General features: G+C 44.5%; 1 protein-coding gene across 3 annotated transcripts in view; it reads right to left on the bottom strand.

The window, feature by feature from the left end:
- Window positions 1-26,943, bottom strand: part of LOC126249560 (transcriptional coactivator YAP1) — a 364,909-nt gene that overhangs the window by 52,990 nt on the left and 284,976 nt on the right. For 2 of the 3 annotated variants that reach the window (XM_049951227.1, XM_049951234.1), the window contains exon 3: window positions 22,404-22,541. The exons of the other annotated variant lie outside the window; for it this stretch is intronic. In XM_049951227.1, the coding sequence (XP_049807184.1) occupies window positions 22,404-22,541 (138 nt within the window). The remainder of the gene's footprint in view (window positions 1-22,403; window positions 22,542-26,943) is intronic. 3 annotated transcript variants of the gene reach the window in all.

Genomic DNA, 26,943 nt, shown 5'->3' with positions numbered 1-26,943 from the left:
TAAAGGAACTAAAAGAGAATATCTCCAGTGATCACAGGGTCCTTTCTCCTTCACAGAAAAGCTCCTTTCTCCGTCGTAGAACATCACCTGCGTACTTACACACTACGGCTGTGCAAACAAACATGATGTAATAAAAACTGATACGTGCAAAGAACATGGAGCAAAAATAAACAATTTCAAAGAACAAAGACATATAGCAAAACGAAACCATTTTTCCGGAGTAAGTATTACAGTACAGTGGCCAACAGTGGCAAAATTACACTTAAATAACATTTTAGACTGTCAATATAATTCTTCTGTCAATATAATTCTTCTATGTTCGGGACCGCATTGTCAACTATAAAATTCCAACGTTTCAGTGCCTATTGCAAGACGCCTTCCTCAGGGTGTATACTCACTATAAAATTCCGATGTTTTGGTGACTATTGCAAGACACCTTCCTCAGGGTGTATACACCCTGAGGATGGCTTCTTGCAATAGCCACTGAAACATCGGAATTTTATAGTTGACAATGCGGTCCCAAAGCCAGAAGAATTTTATTGACAGTGACAACAGCTACGGAAGCCTACGTATACAACAATTTAGACTGCGACTCTGGGATAGAGGATGAAAGGAGTGACAGAAGGAGATCAAAGTTTTCATTATGTCAGAAGTGGGTTTGTTAGGCTTAAATCTGTTACATGTAATAACAAAGTAAATTGTGAAGTAACACATTAATAAGGGATTGAGGATATGGTGGCAGATGTACTCTTAATAATATAAACAGATCTATTAATATTATATCTAAAAACAAAGATGATGTGACTTACCGAACGAAAGCGCTGGCAGGTCGATAGACACACAAACAAACACAAACACACACACACAAAATTCAAGCTTTCGCAACAAACTGTTGCCTCATCAGGAAAGAGGGAAGGAGAGGGAAAGACGAAAGGATGTGGGTTTTAAGGGAGAGGGTAAGGAGTCATTCCAATCCCGGGAGCGGAAAGACTTACCTTAGGGGGAAAAAAGGACGGGTATACACTCGCACACACACACACACACACACACACACACACACACACACACACACACACACACACATCTCCATCCACACATATAAAGACACAAGCAGACATAGGTCTTTAAATATATCTGCTTGTGTCTGTATATGTGTGTGTGTGTGTGTGTGTGTGTGTGTGTGTGTGCGCGCGCGAGTGTATACCCGTCCTTTTTCCCCCCTAAGGTAAGTCTTTCCGCTCCCGGGATTGGAATGACTCCTTACCCTCTCCCTTAAAACCCACATCCTTTCGTCTTTCCCTCTCCTTCCCTCTTTCCTGATGAGGCAACAGTTTGTTGCGAAAGCTTGAATTTTGTGTGTGTGTTTGTGTGTCTATCGACATGCCAGCGCTTTCGTTCGGTAAGTCACATCATCTTTGTTTTTAGATATATTTTTCCCACGTGGAATGTTTCCCTCTATTATATTGATATCTATTAATATTATGGAACATGGGGTACAAACTACTGTTTTTATTATTATTATTATTATTATTATTATTATTATTATTATTATTATTTCTAGTGAGTCCTGTGTAGTGGCAACTCAATCGATCACTTAGAAAACATAAAAAAAACCATGCAAATAACTAAAATAATTCGTGGTACATATAAAGAAGAGAATGGATGCAATGCAATGTGTGTGGGAGGGGAGGGTGGGGGAGTGGGGAGGGGAGGGTGGGAGAGAGGAGTGGGGAGGGTGGGAGGGGGGAGGGGGAGAGAGGGGGGGGAGAGAGAGAGAGAGAGAGAGAGAGAGAGAGAGAGAGAGAGAGGCATTTCCTCTCTCCTCCCTTTCATGTTTACCATGAATTAATTTATTTATTTGCACAGTTCTTTGATATTTTCTAAATGAACAATTGACTTACATAATTTCATAGATCCACCCACAAAAACCAACAGTTTGTACCCCACGTCAGCCTGATTTTACAGTTTATATTTTTAAGAGTGTGTCTATCTACATATCTTTAATTCCTTATCATTGTATTACTTTAACATTTACTTAGTTACAAAATGCAACAGATGTAAGCCTACCGAACAGTGTTGGCATAATCTAATCTATGTTGTCCTTCCGTCATTCCTTTCATCCTCTGTCTTTGAATACCAACTTAAATTGTTATTTGTGTGTAATTTTGCCACTGTTGGCCACATAATTATTACTCTTAAATTTTTCAACGTGTCACTTGATTACATAAATCACTACAAAGTTTAAGTTTGAATTAAAAGGATTCGTGCACCACTTGAAATATTTGATCTAACATTAATATCTGTCATTCACTCGACCAAAGTTCTCCACAAAGCTGTAAGGCTTACCCCGCAATAATCGTTTTGTTCTGGTATATGTCCTTGTACTTTGAAACAGTGTTTCTGTTTTTGCTGTGTTCTTTGCACCCATTAGTGGTTTCTAGACACAATCTTCGTCTGCAGAATGTGATAGTTTATGTATGACGTATTTCGACAGAAAAAGGAAAACTGTGCCACTGGAGGCATTCTATTTTATTTGTATCAGCAAACCTTATCGTTGAAATTATTTCATTCTGAATTTTAACCTCGCTGCGCAACCTGTATTTTAGTTCCGTGACCGCTTCTTCGATGTGAAGGTTGACCACAAAAGGAGAAAGAATGCATCTCGGTCTTACACCATTTTTAATCAGCACTGTTCGTGGTCTTTGGCTCTTGTTGTCCCTTCTAGGTTCTTAGACATGTTGTACGAGGGTTATTTGGAAACTAAGGTTAGAAGGCATGTGGCTTTAACCTGGAATGTCCATGGGGGAGTGTGAAACAACTGCCGTGTAGCGTGAAGCCAGCAGAAGAAACGAGCATTCCCAACAATTAGTAACTCGTCGATTAGTGTAGTGGTGACTGTCAGAAATGAGCGTTCTGATTCAGACTCCCGCCAAGTGCGAATTGCGCGCGCGCGCGCGCTGTAATTTGCTACGTAAATGCTAAGGTCATGGACGCCGCTGCGATTCATCGCGAAATGGTTTCAGTATATGGAGAGGACGTAATATCAAGGCAGCATGTGAAGAAATGGGTACGGAATTTTCAGTTCTAGAAGGACGGAAATTCATGAAGACAGAAGCCGTTGTGACTGATGATGTTGTGCAGAAAATTGGGCACATCATCTCTCTGATAGCCGTTCGACAATTGATGACCTGCATGCAGTTTGTCCAAACATGTCACGAACTGTTCATGCAATCGTAACTGACTGACTAAATTATTGCAAGTTGTGTGCGCGATGGTTGCAGAAGATGCATAACGAAGCACACAGAATGAACAGAGCCAGTACCGCTCGCAAATCCTTGACCGTTTCGAGACTGAAGACGAGGCTTTTCTCACCTCTATAGTGACAGGAGATGAAACTTGGTCTTATCATCATACTCCAGAGAGCAAACGACAATCAATGCAGTGGCGCCATACTCATTCTCCTGCAACCAAAAAGTTCAAAACTCAGCAAACAGCCAGGGAAATCATGGTGTCAGTGCTTTGGGACAGAAAAGCGACTCTGCTCGTTGATTTTTTGGAAAGAGGCGAAGCAATAAATACTGCAAAATATTGAGAGACCACGAAGAAACTTCGTAGAGCCATACAAAACAAACATCGCGGGATGCTGACAATGGGATTTCGCACACCCTTCAGGCAAGACCTGCGTTGTTGACTTCGTTTGGTTGGGATGTTTTAAGCCACTCTTCCCACAGCCCCAATCTTGCACCCAGTGACTATAATCTCTTCACTAAATTGAAGGAACATCTTCGTTGAAAACACCTCTCTTACGACAACGAAGTGACAATGGAAGGGAAGAATAGCCCGTAAAGGGGGTGGGAGAAGTCTGTGACACACAAATGAAAAAACTCGTCCCACGGATGATCAAATGTATTGAGGTAAATGAGGATTATGTGGAAAAATACAAGACCTGTACTACAATGTACATAAATTTCATTGCGGTAAATTCGTTTTTTGTACTTCAAACAATTCTTGAACCTTACTTTCCGGATTAGCCTCGTATATTACTCCTATTTCCTATAGCTTACATCCATTTTTCCTAGAATTTTGAATATCTTGCACCATTTTACATTATTGAACACTTTCTCTGATCCGACAAATGCTTGATTTTTTGAAGTCTTGCTTCCATTATGAAGCACAATGCTACAAACTGTCTCTGATGTCTTTACCTTTCCTAAACCCAAATCCTCAATTTTCCTTTCCATTCATCTCCATATTATTCTTGCCAGCACATTGGTTACATGAGTTGTTAAACTAACTGTGCGATAATTCTCGGTGTTATCCGTTCTTAATATCTTCGGAGTTGTGTCGATGATATAGTTGCGAAGTCTGATGGTATGTCGCCAGTCTCTCAGCTACTAAATGACAGCCTGAATAGTAGTTTGGATTCCATTTTCCCCAAACATTTTATAAATCCCGAAGGAATGCTATCTATACCTTCGCTTTATCGCAGGTCTTCCGAAGCTCTGTTAATCGAATCAAATAAAAAGATTTACGCTAGGTGGCCGAGCAGCCCTAGACAGAGACGATCATTTCACTTCTCATTTTAACACTGGGTCCATTATGTATTCGATTTCCTATTCTATCACGTCATTCGATACTTCCTTCCCTCGTAGAGGCCTTCAATGTTGCCTACTTTTTCCACATATTCGCTCTCTCCTCTGCGTTTAACAAGGGTTTTCTCATACATCGTTGTTTACACCTTTGCTTTTCGTTTCATCTGAAGTTGTTTTGACTTCTCTGCATGCTTAGTAAGTCCTTCCGACGACTATTTGTTGTTTATATTTCTTCTCATTTTATCTTTAACTATTTCCCTTGGATTACCACCACTTCCTATTGCTCCATTTCTGTCTTTCCCTGAACATATTTGTACTTTCGTCGATCATTTGAAGTATTTCTTCTGTTGAAACTTCCTGGCAGATTAAAACTGTGTGCCCGACCGAGACTCGAACTCGGGACCTTTGCCTTCGAGTCTCGGTCGGGCACACAGTTTTAATCTGCCAGGAAGTTTCATATCAGCGCACACTCCGCTGCAGAGTGAAAATCTCATTCTATTTCTTCTGTTACCGTAGGTTTCTTTACAGCTACCTTTCTTGTACATACCTACATTTGTCCAACTACTGTGCATTTTTTTTAGAGATGACCCTTCCCTTTTCAACTAGACAGCCTACTGAGGTTGCCATTATTGCAGTGTCTACAGCCTCAGGGAACTTCAAACGCCCGTCATCATTCTTCATTACTTCAGTACCTCACTTCTTTTCGATCTGATTCTTCATAACGATTCTTTTTAACTTCGGCCTACTGTTCATCAATACTAAATTGTGGTCTGAGTCTACGTCTGCTTCTGGATATGTCTTAGAATCGAATTTCTGATTTTGGAATATTTGTACGAGCATGATGTATTCCACTTGGAATATCCCTGTGTCTTCATGCCTCTTTCGAATATACCTCTTCCTCTTACGATTTTTGAAAATTGTATTTGCTGTTATAGCTGAAATTTTTTTCACAACTCAAGCTTTAGATTTTCAACCTCTTTTACATAATGAATTACCCATTCAATATCCTCCACTCTTTCGTTTCTGCCTAAGGCGTCGGCACAACTGCCTGATTTACTCTTCACGGTGGTTTGCTGACGATGACGAGAAGAATCCTATCACTGACATGTTCAAAGTAACTCGCTCTCCGAATTACCTTCCTCTTTATAACGAATCCCCATCCTGTCACTCACTTTTATGTTGCTGTTGATAGTATCTCATATTCGCCTGAACAAATATCCTTGTCCTCTTCCCATTCCGTTTCACTGACCCCCACTATATATAGATTAAGCCTTTACATATCCACTCACAGATTTTTTAGTTTTCCTATTACATTTCAACACCTGACAATCCACGCTCCAACTCGTAGAAATGTGGAACATTACCTGTTTATTGGTCATTCAGTGTCTTTCTCGTGGTTACCTCCTCCTTTGCGGTCCCCTCCCGGAAATCCGAACGTGGTTAACTTCCAAGGAAATGTGTGATACAGTTACGAAGAAATATCAGAAGAATGGAGACCAACAGAAGGCTCAGTTCAAATGGCTCTGAGCACTATGGGACTCAACTGCTGAGGTCATTAGTCCCCTAGAACTTAGAACTAGTTAAACCTAACTAACCTAAGGACATCACAAACATCCATGCCCGAGGCAGGATTCGAACCTGCGACCGTAGCGGTCTTGCGGTTCCAGACTGCAGCGCCTTTAACCGCACGTCCACTTCTGCCGGCCTAGAAGGCTCAGTTACTTTGAGAGTTTCACAGTTTTATAGATGACAGAAATTTAGATAGGACGTTCAATATTGCTCAAGTACAAATTCTAGCATTCAGGTTAAACCACCAAGGCGGAATATTGACGAAACAACGTTGATCACAAGTTTAACAACAAATTTGTCTGATGAATATAAACATTTTGGAAGTGTTTACGACTCTACTACTATTAAGGAGGAGAGACGTCGGAAGACCGGAAATCTAGACTTCAGTTTTCGAATATAAGATTCTCATTTATTGTTCTGGTAAATTTCCAAGAAACAAAAACATTTTTGTTGCGCCATCATGGTTGATAAGATTGATTATTCCAAGGACCATATATAGAATTTCAGCAATGTACAGCATACAGTTAGTTGTTGACAGACTTCTGAATTGGTCAGTGTGTCGGCTGCGATTGAAAATGGAGAAAACTGAGTTGCGATGCTGTTAGTAAACATTTTTGTTTAAAGGGTTGGACTGCTACAAATCTAAACAAAATTGGATGAACTTGAAGCGGAGTCCGCACAATCACTGAAGACCGTTTACTTTTGGATTAACGAATTTAAACGTGGTCGGACAAGCACCTAAGGCGAAGCGCGCTCCGGCTGTCCAGCTGGGGTCACCACGCAGGACACCTCTGACAAAATCCGTGAACGAGTGCATCGTATCCTGCGCGGATAATTGGCTATGAAGAATCTGGGTGTGAGGTGGGTGCCACGATTGCTCACAGTCGACCAAAAGAGGGTCCAGCGTAACATTTCAACACAATGTCTGGCAATGTTTAATCGTAATCCGCAAGACTTTTCGCGCCGATCTGCGATTGTCGATGAAACCTGGACCCATAAAAAAATGGATGAAGACTGGTCTAAGTGCACCCATTAAGGCCACTGTTTTTTTTTTGGGATTCCCAAGGATTAAACTCTTAGATTACTCGAAGAAAAAAAAGAAAAAGAACCATAACTGGAACCTAATGTGCTTCATTATTGAATCGACTGAAACTTGAATTGCCTCCAAAAAGACCAGGGCTGTCATACAAAGAAGTGCTTCTTCACCAGGATACTGCACCATCCTATACATCAGTGACAACGATGACGGAAGTGCATGAATTGTAATTTGAAATGGTTCCCATCCATCCTATTCACCTTACCTACCGCCAAGTGACTTCTTCGTGTTCCCTAACTTGACACTTTGGTTTGCTGGGAAGAAATTTTTGTCAAGGGGGGAAGTGATAGTTGCGGTCAATGAGAATTTTGTAGAGTTCGACACAACCTATTTTTCATATGGGATGAAAAAGCTGGAGGATCGCAGGGCCAAGTGTATATCCCTTAAATGAGATTATATCGAGAACTAAGGTGATTTGTTTAAAAAAACAAATTTTTCTTGCTTTTTTATGAAACTTATAAAACTATCCTAGTGCAGTTTACCTCTCACGGAGTAATTAGCTCCAGATGTTGGAAATCACTGCTGCAAAGGGACAGTATCTACATCCACATACATACTCCGCAATTCACCATACAGTGCGTGGCGGAGGGTACCTCGCACCACAACTAGCATCTTCTCTCCCTGTTCCACCCCCAAACAGAACGAGGGAAAAATGACTGCCTATATGCCTCTGTACGAGCCCTAATCTCCTTATCTTTGTGGTCTTTCCGCGAAATGTAAGTTGGCGGCAGTAAAATAGTACTGCAGTCAGCCTCAAATGCTGGTTCTCTAAATTTCCTCAGTAGCGATTCACGAAAAGAACGCCTCCTTTCCTCAAGAGACTCCCACCCGAGTTCCTGAAGCATTTCCGTAACACTCGCTTGACGATCAAACCTACCAGTAACAAATCTAGCAGCCCGCCTCTGATTTACTTCTATGTTCTCCCTCAATCCGACCTGATAGCGTTCCCAAACGCTCGAGCAGTACTGAAGAATAGGTCGTATTAGTGTTTTATAAGCGGTCTCCTTTACAGATGAACCACATCTTCCCAAAATTCTACCAATGAACCGAAGACTGCTATCCGCCTACCCCACAACTGCCATTACATGCTTGTCCCACTTCATATCGCTCTTCAATGTTACGCCCGATTACGGCGTGACTGTGTCAAGTGCTACACTACTAATGGAATATTCAAACATTACAGGATTCTTTTTCCTATTTATCTGCATTAATTTACATTTATCTATATTTAGAGTTAGCTGCCATTCTTTACACCAATCACAAAATCCTGCCCAAGTCATCTTGTATCCTCCTACAATCACTCAACGACGAATTGGTGGACAGTAAGATGAATGTGGCATTTTACTGGCAGGCTGCTTTCACTGCGTTGTCAGCTTTCTCATTCCCCACGAGTCCAGCGAACCAGCAGAAGGCCACCTCTTTCTTCTGCCTATGCTGGATGTGGATAGTGTCCCGAACCATCTGAAGTATCCAGTCTGCGGGGAACATTTGCGTTACTTACACAGCTGTCAACAGGGAATGGTGTGCAAAGCGTGCAAAGCTTTTTGCTGCCGCCTCAGGCCTTCCCGCCCATGTATAAACTGTACACGAGCAGCGAAGCCATTGCAAACTGCCCTGTTTGGGGAAAAGGGCGCGTACGCGACGGAGGCGGCAGGCTATGTGCGGGTGGCAGCGGTGCGGGGAGGCGGGGGCGGCGCCAGCCTCCGGCGTCGCGGTGCCACGCGGGGCCGGCACCGCCACCGCCGGCGGCGACCAGGCACGGCCAGCGCCGTCCATCACACGGCAGCCCAGCGCCCTGAGGCCCGAGCCACGCGCCGCGGGAAAGCGAACGCCTTGCTCTTGCAACAATGATCACTTCCCCATCTGAGAAGATCGCCCATTCGATGGATTGCAGGGAGAGTTGGGGGGGGGGGGGAGAGTTTGAAGATTTTTAATATTCTGTAAGACGAAAGGCAGCCTGTAAGTATCCATAATAAAATTCCAATCCAAAAAAACTGCGTATTACCGACTTTTATATAATTTTTGTGAAAGAGAAGCATCTACTATGTTTTTTTCTTTCTTTGTGAGCTATGGGATGGGGGCGGGGGGACGGACGACCTCTTTTGCCCCCGGGTATGGTCACCCTTGCCATCTGAGGCGTCGCGTACGTATCATAGGATTGCTTGCCGCGCTGCTTCTGCTTACTATACCGTCTGAGAATGGCATGGAGCGAGCAAACATCCCTGACAAGCCGCTGTGTCAAGCAGTAAGCGTCTCATTCAGAATCACGAAGAAGGCGGTAGACCTTTGGACCAACTTGTGATTCAGCAATGACTTTTTAGAGCGTAATGTCAGGAGGCTGATGAAGGTAAAGTTTGAATTTGGTCTTAACAACTATCAAGGATGCCGGTCCTTCACAGTAATGTGTAATAACAGTACATTCCCCACCTGGACCGCCGGCCGGAGTGGCCGAGCGGTTCTAGGCGCTACAATCTGGAAACGCGCGACCGCTACGGTCGCAGGTTCGAATCCTGCCTCGGGCATGGATGTGTGTGATGTCCTTAGGTTAGTTAGGTTTAAGAAGTTCTAAGTTCTAGGGGACTGATGACCTCAGCAGTTAAGTCCCATAGTGCTCAGAGCCATTTGAGCCATTTGAACCACCTGGACCGTCTTTCGATAAAATGCCAAAAGGTTATGCTGAAATATGAGCCCAAACAACACCTCAGGCTACAATTGACGCATGTACGTAGGTGAAGCGCAAACAGACGTCCATATTGTCGGAAAAAGTGTCACCTTTGTGTCGGCATTTCGTGCACATCAGATGATTAAATAGTTAAGGACATACAGAGCACACAATAACTGGCAATATATCGTTGTAACGGTACTGGTAAATGGCAACGAACTCAGCTGTATTGGATTACTGAGAGAGGAATACTAATTTCAACGGAAGTGATATTGTGACATGAGATAAAGACAGGGAAAGACATTATATAGCAGTATCGCTTGAAGAGACATAGGTTGTTTCACAAACACTCCATTGGAAAAATCAATGGTATTTAAGGATTACATCATTCCATAAGTTATATTTTGTGATTTATGGTAGTGATGACACCAGTGAGAACCAGTTTCTGTTTGCTTGCATAGTTTCACTCTGGTCGTAAAATCACTCACACGAAAAGAATAAGTAATTTATAACACCTTATAAAACTGAGAGTCTCAAACAAATTGAGACGTCTCTGATACTTATCCTGTGAAGGTGACAGGCAACGTTGCTGTGAGAGAAATGAATCCCTACGACGGCCCTCACATGTCTGTTACAGGATATTCAATCCGTATACAACGTTCCTCTGGAGGAATAGATAGCAGATTACAGGTCGTATTCTCCTATTTTTCTTTCCACGCATTACTTGCCCTGGCAGTAAGTGTAAAGAAGTGTTAGGATCAACTGTAAATCGGGGCTAAGCAAGCTTCTGTTGTGTGTTGCCAGGAAGTACACGTACCCACTTTGTTGGATGCCGTAGGCCTAGTGTGCCGATACCAAAAAAGTTTCACGCGAGTCCTTTATAGCTCTATTTCAAAGACCTGCGTAGCAAAATAAACGTTATCCTCCGTGATGCAGGCATACTGAGAGTCGATAGTTCACTATGATCGGGAACGTCTTCATTCCTATAGGCCTGAGAAACAACTTGCATCATGGTCCCTGCCTTTGCCGTAATCAAAGACTTGTTCTGGAGTAGGGGGGGGGGGGGGGGTGACACTTCTGCTTGGAGATCAGGAAAAAGAAGGCACTAACTGCATACAATGAACATAACATTTTGGTCACCCATATCCTATGCGTTTGCACGGTTGTGAAAGTTTCTAAACTGTGCCGGTTGAAATTTCGTGTTAAATACCTATTACTATTCTCTAGTGCTGTTTTAGTTTCAGTAGCCAGGTGGCAGTTTTTACGTAGAATTTCCGGAGGTCTGTTTCTTTTCGAATAATTGGGAGCTTCGAAGTTGGATTGTTCGCAACATAAATGTATCCACAGCACACTGGCCCTGATTACATATGGACATTTTCAAGATTCGATGCAAATTATCACGCAGCGGTATTTCAGGTTTGGTAATTGTTAATTTAACGACCTGTGAAAAATATGGCGTCGTAATTTAAGAGAGGTAATAATAGCAAACGATGCAGACTGACTGACCATTGAGCGCGATGTGCATCTCACTACATACGGGCCAGTGCACGAAAATTTATCGCTTGATGGAGCCTCGGAAGAAAATGTCTACTGTGGGCGTATCGAGACAAATTAGGCGATGTACTGCTCCGCAAACTTACACATTTTATTGGAGGATCCAAATACCTTTGCTACACTGCTGCATTTATAAAACCTAGTCTAAGTAAGTGTCTCAGCATCTCTATCACCCACGAGACAAACAGCCATTACTCCTGTACCCACTAATAAATGCCTTTCAGTAATCTAGCCGCTTTCTGAAGAATTCAGAGATCCGAAACTGGACTGGAAAATGTACAACACTAGCAATAATTTCATACATCACCTCCAGCCGGCGCTCAGCAATTTATAGGTATAATCTCAACAAAAGTAAAAAGGGATAGCAGTACGAAATTCACATGTAACGAGCCATACATGGACAGATACAGCGATGAGCCAAATCGTTTTGACCAGCTGCTTAACAGCGTTTCGGCCCACCTATGAAACGCAGTACAGCAACGATGTTGAGTGGCATCGGTCCAACAAGTCCTTGTTTGCTTTCCAGAGCTGTGTGGGGCCCTATATCTACGCGCAAATTACATAATACCCATAAATTTCGGTCCCGTGGTCTTGTGGGCGTGGAGCTGGCGCCCAGTAGCGTCCCAGACGTGTAGCATTGGGCTCAGATCAGGCAAACTTGGTGGTCAAGTCATCAAGCCTTGTGACAAGGACTGTCCTCCTGCTGGAAGACGCAATCGTCATTTGCGATGATACGTCGAAGGGATTCGTGTGGTCCGCACTCATATTCACATACTCCACAGTATTGTGAGGCCCTTGATTGCTACGACAGGTCTCCTAGTAAACTAGGTGAATCCCTCCCTTAGCATAATAAGGCCCTCATCACCTGGATATGTGGTGCGGCTTATACGACAGTTCGTCTGGATGACGGCATATTCGGGAATGACCATCGGCATGGTGTAAGACAGGGCTTCACAACATACGTGCTCGCGGAGCAAGCTGTGAGCAGCAAGGCGCGAGCACGGAGCAGCGCGAGCACGCTACCCCCACTATCGGACCAGAGCGGAGAGTGGGGAGAGTCACGTGGGGTACACAACAGCTGCCGCCAGTCGATGTAAATCCGCGGCCAGCTGCAGGGATATCACTCACGAATTATTACTGCGACAAATGAAACAAATAAAGGAGAATGTACACGTGCCACATAATTTTATTAACTTAGTGTATGCCTCTACCGTCTGTAGGCACTGAAAATAAAGAATTCCACGACAATCCTATATTTTCAACACTTTCTTCAACACTACTTAAAATATCACCTCCGGTTGTAGTGTTCTTCATGGCTACTACATCGAGGAGCTCCTCCCTCACCTGAAGGTCTCTGTTAACACCTCTAATAAATATGGCAAGCTGCGCTGTTCCAGTGATATCAACACTTTCGTCCAGAGCTAGAGAATACGCCATAAAATCTTAACAGATATTTGCAAGCTGGCTCTGGACGTCGTCTGCCATGTCCTGTATGCGACGCATAATGGTCATGTTAGATAATGGCAAAATCCGAAACTGTTCAACTTGAGATGGACACAAATGTTCCGCTGCAACTACCACACATTCTTTTATTAAATCGCCATCAGTTAAGGGGCGCAGGGATTTTGCTAAAAGTAAAGCAATTTTGTAACCCACTCTGACAGCTGCCTCAGTTGATTTTTCTTCGTCGTCCAGATCTTCTTCGGATAGCTTCCTTTTATGTTTAATAACTTCCTGTGCACGATCTGGTCAATCACATTTTCCACGTCCGTAGTCTTTCGCGTGGTACGACATATAATGTCGCTGCAAATTAAATTTCGTAAAAGAATTCACCGTTTTGTGACATACTAAACATTTTGCAACACCATCTTTTTCAGTAAACAGATAAAATTCCTCCCAATGGGGGTTGAACTGCGAAAGCATGGTTGGGGTTACACAACGGCGACTTCACATGATTCTTAACCAGCGAAGTGACTGTTAAGAGCTGATCGTAGTACTTTAAACGTTACACAGTCGGCGCGAATTCAATAGGCACGCTGCGGCCCTATTCAAACGTGCGCGCGCATTTCCCCTCCCTCCCCTCCCTCCGTACTCCGCGACCTTGCAGCTGCTCGCGAGCACGTGCCTGAGCAGACGCGAGTACTCGCGCTCAAAACCGGCCAGTTGTTAAGCCCTGGTGTAAGACGACCCTTGGTTCGTCCGACCGCGCGACACATCTCCATTAATCCACGGTCTAATCTCGACGATTCCGTGTTCCCCACAACCAAAACTGACAATGATCTTGGGTCGAAACAGCAACACGTAGGGGTAATCTGCTGCGGAGCCCCTTGTTCAACAGTATGCGATGGATGATGCGCTTCGAAACACTCGTGCCTGCACTAGCGTTGTATTCTGACGTCATATCTGCTACATATCGCTATTTTGCTTTACAGGAGCGGAACGATCTCCCTTCTACACGTCGCGTGATGAGGCGAGTAGGTCGAATGATTTGTCGCCTACTCGTGATTTTGCAGCACTTCAATCACTTTCCATAGATGCTCATGACAGTAGCTTGCCAACATCCGATCAACTTCGACGTTTCCGAGATGCTCTTGCCAGGTTATAACGATATGCCTTTTGTCAAAATCGCTTATACCAGTGGAATTTCTCATTTGCAGCCCGTATCTTCGCCATAATTATTCCTCGTTATGGAGGGCTAAGGAATTAAATTTTGCGCAGAAAATCTCGTTACAAGAATGTCTGTCTATGGCAGTGTAGAGAGCTCACTTTTAAATATCAAGTGCAACCAGAAACCAAATCTCTGCTGATGCGCCTCACGTAAGACATTAAAAAATATCTCGCCATTGTAGCATCTCAGGATACATATTGGTTAATCCTACAGGAGGTGGCACAGACTATCGACTAAATTTGTAATACGTTAAGGATAATAATTATACGCATAATAAAACCAAGACCTGTTTGATGACGTGCATAATACATCAGATGGCCCAATATTAATGAGATTTAAACTGACTGTGCGTTCCGTTGGAAGATTTTAAGTTCTCAAGAAAACAAATTTACCGACTTCAGTGAAATCTCGCAAAGTCTATCACTTTTGTTAGAGACCACTTATGGCTAGCTAATGGCTCTACGCTCCGCCGGGAGGTTTCCTCCTGTTGAGAGTGTTTTCGCACACTTAATCAGCAACACTCGACGAGAAAGCCGGAAGATGAAGGAGAATTCCATTCCTCGTTCAGAGATTGCCTTACTGGCAGAATAACTGTACTGATCGCTCACTCCAGACTTGACGCAGTCAACTCCGTTAAAACAACACTTCTCCCTCAGAGAGTCCAATACTTGACTTCTAGAACCGAGATGGCCGTCTGGCGACTTCTTGATTTGACAAACTACAAGAAATTCTTTTAACATTCAGCCTTTCCAGACAATCAACATCCAGAGCAGAACGCAAGCCTTTCTGTGGTCAATTACTCCTCCCATTAATGGGCTTTCTCCATATGGTGTTGCGCTCTGTTGGGACCTTACAAAAGTTCGTTTCCAACAGGTGCTGGAAATAATCTGCCGTCATTGGAATGCCTGTAAGCCTTAAGCCAGCATAGTAGGAACCGAGCAAAGGCCACTTAGGGGGATTACGAGAAGTCCAACGTAGTATCCACTCCAGGCTGGATAAAGCTCCTTTCCACGTGATGCCGTAAAGAGGCCTCCGCGTCTACAATACCCCACAAGAGCGGTCATGAATGACGTGTTAAAATTTGTTCAGAATGGTCACCCCCCTCCTCCCCAACTTCAGTTGCACTGCTGATGATTTCGTACGTCCGACGTGACAGCTGGTATTTGGTTTCTGGCCCCTCTTCATTACATCAGCGTAAGAATAAGTTAAGCTCTAGAAAGTAGCCAACTTTTACTGATATTTTGCCATCAAAACTTAATTTCTTAGGACTCCATCTTCTCTGATACTTTGGCGTGATATGTCTGTAGCGAAATGCTCGCCTTTGCAGTTAGTACTTTAACACACGGGATGTCAGAAGACTAATTTCAATGGAAACCGCCACATTTAAAAGACATGCTTTGGTTCTTGCAATCCCCACTGAAGGAAAAGACGGTGACTTCTTGTACAGCATCCCGGGTGTAATCTCGGCATTGTAGCACCTCAGAATTCCTGTTGGTTAAGCGTACAGGCGGCGGCACAGACTATCGACTAAATTTGGAATACGTTAAGGATAAATATTGAGAATCGAGTTTCAGAACAAAAATACTTATTTGCTTATCATGCACCGAACTCCTGTTTTGACACCAACAACAGACATAGCCCACTGTATGTTGGTGAGCGTCAACGAGATCCTATCGATTACTAACGTTGAGACGTTGTTGGCAGGAACACAAGTTTAACGACAGAGCATAACAAAACATAGTTATAAGTAATCCTGTGTCTCCTATCCAGGAAAATACACACTACTGCGACTCTAAACTTCGAATGGCCAATGTTGCCAACAGTAATGAATAGCTTTAGGCTAAATTCGTTCTACTTAACCTACCACTCTGCATCCGTATTTCAACACGATACCACCGAATCACGTCTAATTGAGAATATCCGAGTAAATACCGTTTCTTTCTCGTTCTCGTCAGAATTAAACCGTCGAATATGAACGTGTTGGAAAGATGAATAGGTGACTCACCTGAAACTACCTTGCATAAGTGAACATCGGCAAATAGAGGGCCAAGCTCGAAAGACAGTGTAGGAAATACGTCAGACTTCTCGCTGGTTTGTAAAGTGGGTCTTCATTCAGAGAGGAAGACGTCACAAATCGCCCATTTCTTTCTCAGTAACGCAGCTGCATTGGTATCAAGTTATGACTTTATTTGTACTTGCGTTATCTGCAAGTCGTACCCTTTTGATCGTTTACATTTTTTCCCCTTTTGTAACATCGCCTTTGTGTATTGGATATCCTCGAATCTATTACCAGTTGACCATAACGAATTTTTCTCTACGTCTATTTTTAAACAGGGATTATGTCAGTCACACTGGCTTCAAAATTATTAGTTTACTTTAACTGCGCAGCTCAACTTTTTTTTAAATTTTTCACTCTAGATGCTTCGGTTGAGCCGAATCTGCTTTCTTTCAGTATTATATTTGTTATATTTAAATGTTTTCAGCACTACTGAAATTGCATCTCTCTATAAACGCAGGAACAATGTTCCTCTGAAATTCAGTCATTTTGATGATTGATTACCGATGTTACAGAAGAGGTACCACATATACAGACAAATCGTAATTACAATCATGTTCTTTTCCTGAATCAGAATGTGCGCATCGTACAAAACGCTTTCTTGGACCGCGAAGGTACTAGTAATGGTGAATAGACAAATAATATAAAAACCTATCATGCAAATAATCGTATATGTGACATTGGAAACTAACCCATAAGCACCAGTTTGTAATGAGTTGCTTCTTGAACCGTCAGGGGACTGAGTCAAAAATTCAACACAGAAATTCTGCTCAAAGTACATGCTTACCTGGAGTGGCATCTGAAGAGAGCCAACACAAACACCTCACGAATGAAGCTGAAAATTTTGCGCTCCGGGTAGGTGAGGCAGAGATATACGAACACTGGTAGCCAAAAAGTGAAAAATGACAAATGGAAGAGTGAGGGAATGAGAAGCAGTCTGAGATGAGCGACAACGATAAACATGCATACTCTATTCACATGCCGGCTACCAGGTAGAGAGTCAGTGAGGTGCTGGAATGCACCGACAGAGATGCGGAGGGCAACGCCGACTGCAGTGTCGTGGTCTGCTGCGCTACGTTTCTCGGTTGATAATCATGGTGCCAACAGCCAGATCGAGGTTGTCCGATAGATTCTCAACTGGTTTGAAATCCGGGGAATTTGGTGGCCAAAGGACTATGATAAACTCACCCTGGTGCTCTTCGAACCACGCACGTACACCGCGAACTGTTTGACACGTTGCACTGCCCTGCTGGTAGATGCCATCGGCCCGAAGAAACTGCACGTAGAGGTGGACATGGTCCCCAGTGGTAGACACACACTTGTATTGATCCACTGTGCCTTCCAATATGACGAGATCACCCAGGGAATGGCAAGCAAACATTCCCCAGACCTTAACTCTCCCTCCTATTTGCAGCTTTCAGAGGTCTCACGCCGTACACACCAACGATCATTTGTCCGACGGAGGATAAAACTTAATTCACCTGCAGAGGCCACCTGTGGCCTCTTACTAGACGCCCAGCTGCGGCACTGCAGTGCAAATTCCAGCCTCCGTCGCCGGTGAACAGCAGTCAGTATGCGTGCTTGAACCAGGCGCCTGCTGCCGAGGCCCATACGCACCAACGTTTGCTGAACGGTCGTAGAGTAGACCGCGACTCAGTCCGATTGAAAACTTACGAAGCGGATTTGACTGGTTCATCTGAGCGGTCAGTTGCTCAACAATTGCATGTCTGCCCGCCTGTACACGTCTCCACAGCCGTCGTTCAGCTGTCATCCATGGCCCGCGGTACACCACATTTACCTCGGCGCCATCTTTGAATAGGGCCATTTTGCCACGCGTACTTTAACGCTTACAAACTTGACCATTTCCACCTTTGATCGGAAAGCCAATGATCATGCTCTTTTAGACGTCAGATAAATCGCTCCGTTTCCGCCTCACGAAGACTGCACTGTTGTTTCCGCCGACACGTTTTATACATCACCCCAGTGCCAGTGCTGCCACCTGCCGTCTTGTGTAATTATTAGGCGTTGACGTCGAACAAAGGCTGAGGTCACACTAATGTGACTGGGCCGTGTAGTTGACACACAGTTGCCCTGTATTTGTAGTGACAACTGTTTAAAGGAAGAAACGAATTTGCCGCGCGGGATTAGCCGAGCAGTCTGCTGCGCTACAGTCATGGACTGTGCGGCTGGTCCCGGAGGAGGTTCGAGTCCTCCCTCGGGCATGGGTGTGTGTGTGTGTGTTTGTCCTTAGGATAATTTAGGTTAAGTAGTGTGTAAGCTTAGGGGCTGATGACCTTAGCAGTTAAGTCCCATAATAATTCACACACACAGCACACAGAACCGAATTTTACTAGCTCATTCTCGAAGTAACAGCCGTGGAGAGCGAAGTATGATAGAGCAGATATTAGAATCAATCTCACAACTCCCGTGCATTCTGCCCCAACAATGTTGGTCGAAGCAGGCGGCTGTGCGTTCTGTCGCGTTGCCTCGTGCAGGATAGTGCATTCCTATGCAGTGGGCATCCAGAGACGGAAACTATTTCTCCCGTGGCCTGAAAGCAACTGAACAAACGCAGGAAGACGGTAACCAGCCACTGCGGTATCGAACCGCGCATGCCGTCGTCCTGAGTCACGCCAGATATCGATGGGACTCTGCGCGCTTGTTTCCACGCGAACCTTCACTGCCTGCTTAAAAGCAGCCGCCGAGGCAGCCCGTATCTTCTCTCAGAATCAACATACGTGATTTTGTATGTGAGTTCGCTAGTATCGGCACAGAGTATCCATGCTGTCCATTCACACAAATTATTAAGGCTTTATAGTGACTTCGTAGTTCGGTGGCTTAGTGAAGAGACTGATAAGCAGCTACGCGACGGTAGGATTCGGATCGAATCCAACTTGATAATTATTTTATGCGTTACAGCGAAAATTTGGTTAGTCCATAGAAAACACAAAATTAAGAGAATGAACCGCTCACGGTTCTTAATAAGATTTTAGGACCTCAAACGGTCTTTCACTCCAATGACCACTTGCGTCCTGCGAATAAGTGAGTGTATCAGGTGAGTAAAAACCATATCACTTCCTGTCACCTCCTCTCAGGCAGCAACTGATACGTTTCTTAGCTACGCGTCAGGCCTTTTTTCCCGTATGGTCTCTTTCGAATCCGCCCCATAAGTTTTTAGTAGGACTGAAGCGAGGCGGCTGTTTTGCAAACCTCTCCTGCACCAGATGTCTACTGCAGACTAACACTGCTAGAAATAAATTCATCCTTCAGAATACAGTTGTTACACCGATGGACTCATGGAATTACCCATAATATCAGTATTCCAGATAGTATCAAGATAGTCATTTGTTCTGTGGAGCACACTAAGTCCACAGGGACAAATCCATCCCGAAAATGCCATGTGCACACAATCACAGAGCTGACTCGGTGATTTATTTGAGGACGAAACAGATACCACGTGGACTATGTAACCGCACTGGACCATTATTCGCTTTAGGAAATATTGATTCGTAGAAAAATATTACATTCCGCTACAGGAAACACTAATCAGCAAAGTCCACGATCATCATACAGCTTCCCATTAAGTCCCGTAGATTTGCCCTAGAACCGGACCGTGTCAACCGAATCGGAAAACAGAGCAGTGTGTATCAAATTTAATGCGTTTAAAAGAAGTATTTTGCCGTGATGTGTATACTAGTTCATTATCCTGAACTATGTTGTTACAAGGTAAAACACCTATTGCATTTCCAGTAACACGACATCGTTTTAGCACTCGTTACACGGTGGACTCACCAACACCATACCATGCCCCAGTCTGCGACGCCATCAAATTCCCTTCCTCCTCAAGAGCAATGACGCGGTCACAAATAACCCGTTGACGACGAGGCATGGCTCATGAATAAACCGGCTGGACTCGAGGCACGGTGTTTCTGGTATCTGACACAGAATTGTGTGCAGTCATTGACTATTATGGAATGAATGCTCGGCGCGTTATATTGCAACAGAATACTGGCATCACATGTGAGGATAAACCTCAACGGGGTAATTATTACAAAATGATTTTCCCCCCTGTGTATGGTGATGCCAGAAGGACGTTAATAAGTTGAGTCTCTAAATGCGTCCAAATAAGTTCAGGTCACTAGCCCTTATTTTTCGAGAAGTAGAGGTCAACAATCATCACGTTGTTTACTACCTTCAACTGCAAATTTGTCTCAACGATGTGACGATTACTTGCGGACCAGGACGTCGTGGCTTCAAATCCCCATGCTTACCTATTTTAATTTTTCACCAAAACTTAATCTTAACTTCAGTTTCTGCAATGATTATAGAGCAATACGCTGGAATGCAGAGCTAAAGGATGAAAGTAACTTCTACATGGACGTGTCACTGTCGAGAAACACAGCTCAATGGAACTTGGACCACACACAGAAAGACCTGCTACAGTATTTTATGTGAGGAAACTGATATACGCTGAGGTGCAAAAGTCAAGTCAGATATGCACAGATACAGATGGCGATATTATCGGCTACACAAGGTATAAAACGACAGTTCATTGGCGGAGCTGTCATTTTTACTCAGGTGATTCATGTGAAAAGGTTTCCGATGTGTGTGTGTGTGTGTGTGTGTGTGGCTGCACAACGGAAATTAAGAGGCTTCTAACGCGGAACAGTAGTCGGAGTGGCGCTAAAAGCATGGAACGTTTAATTTCGGAAATCGCTAGGGAATTCAATATTCCGACTTTCACAGTGTCAAGAGTGCGCCAAGAATACCAGATTTCAGGTGTTACCTCTCACCACGGACAACGCAGTGGTCGACGGTCTTCACTTAACGAAGGAGAGCAGCGGCGTAGAGTAGTCGGTGATATCAGAAAAACAATACTGCGTGAAATAACAGCAGAAATCAGTTTGGGAAGGAGAATGAACATACCCCTCAGAACAGAGTGGCGAAATTTGTGGTTAATGGGCAATGGCAGCATACGATGGATGCCTTTGCTAATAGCACGACACCGCCTAGAGAGCCTGTCTTGGACTCGTGACCATATCGTTTGGACCCTAGACGACTGGAAAACCGTGGCCTGGTCAGATGAGCCTTGATTTCAGTTGGTAGGAAGCTAGTTGTAAGGTTTGAGTGTGGCGGGGACCCCACGGAGCCATGGACCCACGTTGTCGACAAGGCACTGTGAAAGCTGGTGGTGGCTTCATAATGGTGTAGGTTGTGTTTATGTGGAATGGACTGGAACCTCAGGCCCAACTGAACCGATCATTGACTAGAAATAGCTACGTTCGGCTACTTCGAGACCATTTACAGTCACTCATGACTTCATGTTCCCAAACAACGAGTTCGCAGTTGGTCGGAGGAACGTTCTGAACAATTCGAACGAATGATTTGGCCACCCAGATCGCTCGACATGAGTCCCATCGAAGATTTATGGTATATCATCGAGAGGTTGGTTCGTGCACAATATCGTGCACCAGCAGCTTTTCCGCAGTTATGGACGTCTGTACAGGCAGCATGTGTCAATATTTCTGCAGGGGACTTTCAACGAATTACTGCACTCCGCCGGGCAAAAGGATCTCCAACACGATATTAGGGTGTATCAATGCAGGTCATTTGGCAGCACCGGATCTGAACCTGTCCCTTTTCCATCAAAAGCATGAATGTTACACTATAGTGACACTGACTACAGTTACTTACCCTAAACAAATGCACTTCCAGGCCACATGCCGCGAATGAATGACGATAATGTGCACCGAAGAGCAAGTTATTTTTGATTGGGCGTTCAAACAGCCTAGGGGTGTCTCAGTAAATTGTGTCTCCGAATCTTCCCGTTTTTCCGTTACTTTAACCTAACGATGTGTTTACTACTCAGAAAAATATTTGAAGTGTTAGACAGTGCAGTGTTTTAGTTTCTAACCATGAAAACGAAGAACCAGGCACTAAATGATCGTTCAAATAATAGTGTGAGGGAGATTGAGAAGAAAATTGCCCAAATGACATCACTACTTCCGCTCTGAATGACAGTCCCTCTGCGTCATTTAATACGAGACGATAAAGGTGCTAATTATCATCTGAGAGTGAGGATTAAGTGAAACGAATTAGTGAAGGCATTTTGCGTCAAAGCGCCAGAGCTCAAGAGTTACAAGCGCAAGCTGCCTGTCGCGGCAGAGGGGCAGAGTACAGGCCACCCACAGCAGTGAGCTACTTACGTATCCGGGGGTCGAACCAGGAGGTGGTGCGCGTCTGGTGGTTGATGAAATAGAGCTCGCCCTCGGCCGTGGTGGCCTGCTCCCAGCCCTCGGGCAGCGGGCCCAGGCCGCTCGCGTCTGCGCCCGCACCCTTGCCTCCTGCAACAGTCGCCGCCACACACTCAGCGTCACACCACAGCTGATCATTCTGCCAGGTTCTCTGCAACTACCGAACTAAAACAAAGTCTTGTGCTTACCGAAACATCGACGTCGGGTTCACCCGGCTCAGTACACGGAAAGGAAACAGCCGTAATCTTGTTGGAGCAACCATTCTCGTATTTTCCAATTACGATGTAAGACACAACAAAACGTCTCAGTACTGCTGTCTGCACGTAGAACTAAACCCCAGTCTACAGACTACAACTCCAGAGTCATAATTCTGTTGCAGTTTTCGCGACTCTTCCAAAAAGTAAGATGGAAAAAATCTGTCGTCGTCGTTACCAGCAACAACAACAACTGGAACGGGAACACCAGTACGCAAAGAGAAGCTACACAGAAAAAAATTAGAGAGAAATCTACCTGCTCAAAATAAACTACTTCCGAGAGAAATTCAGGTTGTCAGGTGAGACTAAACGAACAAACAGGAAAGAAAATCATAAATAACTATCATTTCCCGACTTGACAGCGTAACAAACCAGGAAGTCAGAGAAAGGAAGAATGCAGAACCATTATACACTACTGGCCATTAAAATTGCTACACCACGAAGATGACGTGCTACAAACGCAAAATTTAACCTACAGGAAGAAGATGCTGTGATATGCAAATGATTAGCTTTTCAGAGCACTCACACAAGGTTGGCGCCGGTGGCGACAACTGCAATGTGCTGACATGAGGAAAGTTTCCAACCGTTTTCTCATACACAAACAGCAGTTGACCGGCGTTGCCTGGTGAAACGTTGTTGTGATGCCTCGTGTAAGGAGGAGAAATGCGTACCATCACGTTTCCGACTTTGATAAAGGTCGGATTGTAGCATATCGCGATTGCGGTTTATCGTATCGCGACATTGCTGCTCGCGTTGGTCGAGATCCAATGACTGTTAGCAGAATATGGAATCGGTGGGTTCAGGAGGGTAATACGGAACGCCGTGCTGGATCCCAACGGCCTCGTATCACTAGCAGTCGAGATGACAGGCATCTTATCTGCATGGCTGTAACGGATCGTGCAGCCACGTCTCGATCTCTGAATCAACAGATGGGGACGTTTGGAAGACAACAACCATCTGCACGAACAGTTCGACGACGTTTGCAGCAGCATGGACTATCAGCTCGGAGACCATGGCTGCGGTTACCCTTGACGCTGCATCACAGACAGGACTGCCTGCGATGGTGTACTCAACGACGAACCTGGGTGCACGAATGGCAAAACGTCATTTTTTCGGATAAATCCAGGTTATGTTTACAGCATCATGATGGTCGCATCCGCGTTTGGCGACATCGCGGTGAACGCACATTGGAAGCGTGTATTCGTCATCGCCATACTGGCGTATTACCAGGCGTGATGGTATGGGGTGCTATTGGTTACACGTTTCGGTCACCTCTTGTTCGCATTGACGGCACTTTGAACAGTGGTCGTTATATTTCAGATGTGATACATTTCAGATGTGTTCGATCCCTGCGAAGCCGGCCGGAGTGGCCGAGCGGTTCTAGGCTCTGCAGTCTGGAACCGCGCGGCCGGTACGGTCGCAGGTTCGAATCCTGCCTCGGGCATGGATGTGTGTGATGTTCTTAGGTTAGTTAGGTTTAACTAGTTCTAAGTTCTAGGGGAATGATGACCTCAGAAGTTAAGTCTCATAGTGCTCAGACACATTTGAACCATTTTGATCCCTGCGAAACCGTACATTTCAGCAGGATAATGTACGACCGCATGTTGCAGGTCCTGTACGGGCCTTTTTGGATACAGAAAATGTTCGACTGCTGCCCTGGCCAGCACATTCTCCAGCTCTCACACCAATTGAAAACGTCTGGTCAATGGTGGCCGAGCAACTGGCTCGTCACAATACGCCAGTCACTACTCTTGATGAATTGTGGTATCGTGTTGAAGCTGCATGGGCAGCTGTACCTGTACACGCCATCCAAGCTCTGTTTGACTCAATACCCAGACGTATCAATGCCGTTATTACGGCCCGAGGTGGTTGTTCTGGGAACTGATTTCTCAGGATCTATGCACCCAAATTGCGTAAAAATGTAATCACATGTCAAAATTGTTAAGGCTTTCGTGGCCACTTGTTGACAAACTGCCTATTGGCTTCTGTCTCGGGTTCTTCGGCCGACGTTCATCTAATGATTTTTCTGACGTTTCGCCAGCACGAGTGGCTGGCATTGTCAAAGCTTCACCCTCCATTGCCGGTGGTGAACTGTTCACCACCGGCAATGGAGGGTGAAGCTTTGACAATGCCAGCCACTCGTGCTGGCGAAACGTCAGAAAAATCATTAGATGAACGTCGGCCGAAGAACCCGAGACAGAAGCCAATAGGCAGTTTGTCAATCACATGTCAGTTCTAGTATCATGTATTTGTCCAATGAATACCCGTTTATCATCTGCATTTCTTCTTGGTGTAGCAATTTTGATGTCCAGTAGTGTAGTATTACGGACAGAATAGAAGGAAGGCAGCTAGGATGGTTAAAGCATGTCAGAAGAATAGGAAAGCACAGATGTCCAAAGAGCATGTGCATGGCACCCTCCTGAAAGGAGGAGGAGGAGGACACTGCGAGAAGGGTGACTAAGAGATATCAAAGAAGCGTTGGAGAGAAGAGGAATAGAAGAGGATGAGGAAGAATAGCTAGATTGAGTCGTTTGGAGACAGAGATGCGAGATGCGCCTACAACTCTAGGACTACCGTGAGAAGAAGGTAAAGAAGCTTTTTCTGAGGATAACAGCCGCAATGGAAAAGGTATGAACTGCATAAAGGATCATCTCACAAAGAACGCATCCAATCGTACCTCAAGACTGCATGTGGAAGACCACAAGCAATGGTCTTGGAACATCATTTACGACCCCCACTTTCAAATACATTCTGTTAAGTAAACGGCAGAGTATGTTGTAATTTCTGCACCCAGTCGTATCACCGGTACTTCCACTTTATTTTTTTCTTCTGGCATTTACTGTGCTTCGTTCCGTTGGCGTTAACGACCGTTATACACTGATTGACAACATCCGTTAACTACTCCGAGGAAATAATCCTAAACTTCGACGTCATTTCGTTCACTTCTGCACCATAGGCAGAGAAGCAGATGATTACAGTTACAATGGTCGTGACAGTTAGGACGGTAACCAAAGTTATTTAATTTTCTCGCTATACGACCATTTTAGCTGGAGTACCAGGGTATCTTAAGGACATGCGCGATGTCATGTTTATTAACAACTGCACAGCACCACGCAGAATAACACGTGCACGAGTGTGACAATGATACAAACACTGGGCACATTTATGATCAAGTCTTATTGCGGATCTATCGTACAATATCCTGGCATAAGGGGCATTCGCATAAAGTTGTGCCCCAGTAAGGGGCTGTATGGAAACAAAAAGCATTCTGAAGATCGAAGTTCAGATCAATCAAGTCTAGCTCGAAAAGAGGATCACCAATATACCACTTCACATCCGTGAAGGGGTACAATGGACTGAATAAAACCCCCAAGCGTCATCCCATACAATTGCTCGCAGGGTACCAGCAGCCAGTATAACACAGTTCTCGTGTGTAGGCCCTACGTTGTTGTTAGCACAAAAACAGACGGCGGCATTTGAAGTGGTGTCCTAGTGACGTCACTATCTTCATTGATAAATTTCGGTTCCGCATTACTTCTGTCGACCATCATACGCAAGTATGACTCCGAGCCGCGCGTTCTATGGCGTCTTGTCACGGTCAGCGCGGCTCGCTTCGTCGGAGGTTCGAGCCCTCCCTCGGACATGGGTGTGTGTATGTTGTCCTTAGCGTAAGTTAAATTTGGATTAAGTAGTGTATACGCTTAGGGACCGATGACCTCAGCAGTTTGGTCCCATAAGGTCTTACCACAAATTTCCAAAAACACATACATATTGGGGTTACATAAAGCTCCATGGTGCGCGGATATGATTTCAGGTCACAAACGATAGTCATTCAAGAAACTCAGATGACAACGGTACATCACTGCCACCCTGCATCCTCGGTTGTTAACTCTAATGTGATAATTCCACAGCATTTATTTTTCACACAAGAGGACAAAGCTCGTCCACACCCGTGGGTTCGTGGACTTCCTGTATGAGACAGATATTTCAATGACCAGCAAGGTAACTTAATGTGTCTCAGATGCAACATATGGGGGACCATCCCAGACTTCCCAAGATATTGAAGGTAATTTGCTATTGTTGGCCATCTTGCCTCAGGAGGGGATATAAAAGCGACACAGTTAATTTCTCCAATGTCTTTCTAGAATATGCAACATCAAGTCGACAGAAAATCAATAGTGTGCTCGTACTGACGAAGTTCTCTGTAATTTTCACTGAATTCTGTAAGCACTGAAAAA

This window comes from Schistocerca nitens, chromosome 1, assembly GCF_023898315.1.
Source record: "Schistocerca nitens isolate TAMUIC-IGC-003100 chromosome 1, iqSchNite1.1, whole genome shotgun sequence".
In the NCBI taxonomy this organism is placed as follows: domain Eukaryota; kingdom Metazoa; phylum Arthropoda; class Insecta; order Orthoptera; family Acrididae; genus Schistocerca; species Schistocerca nitens.
Note: the sequence above shows the minus strand (reverse complement) of the source record. Positions and strands in the feature narration are given on the sequence as shown.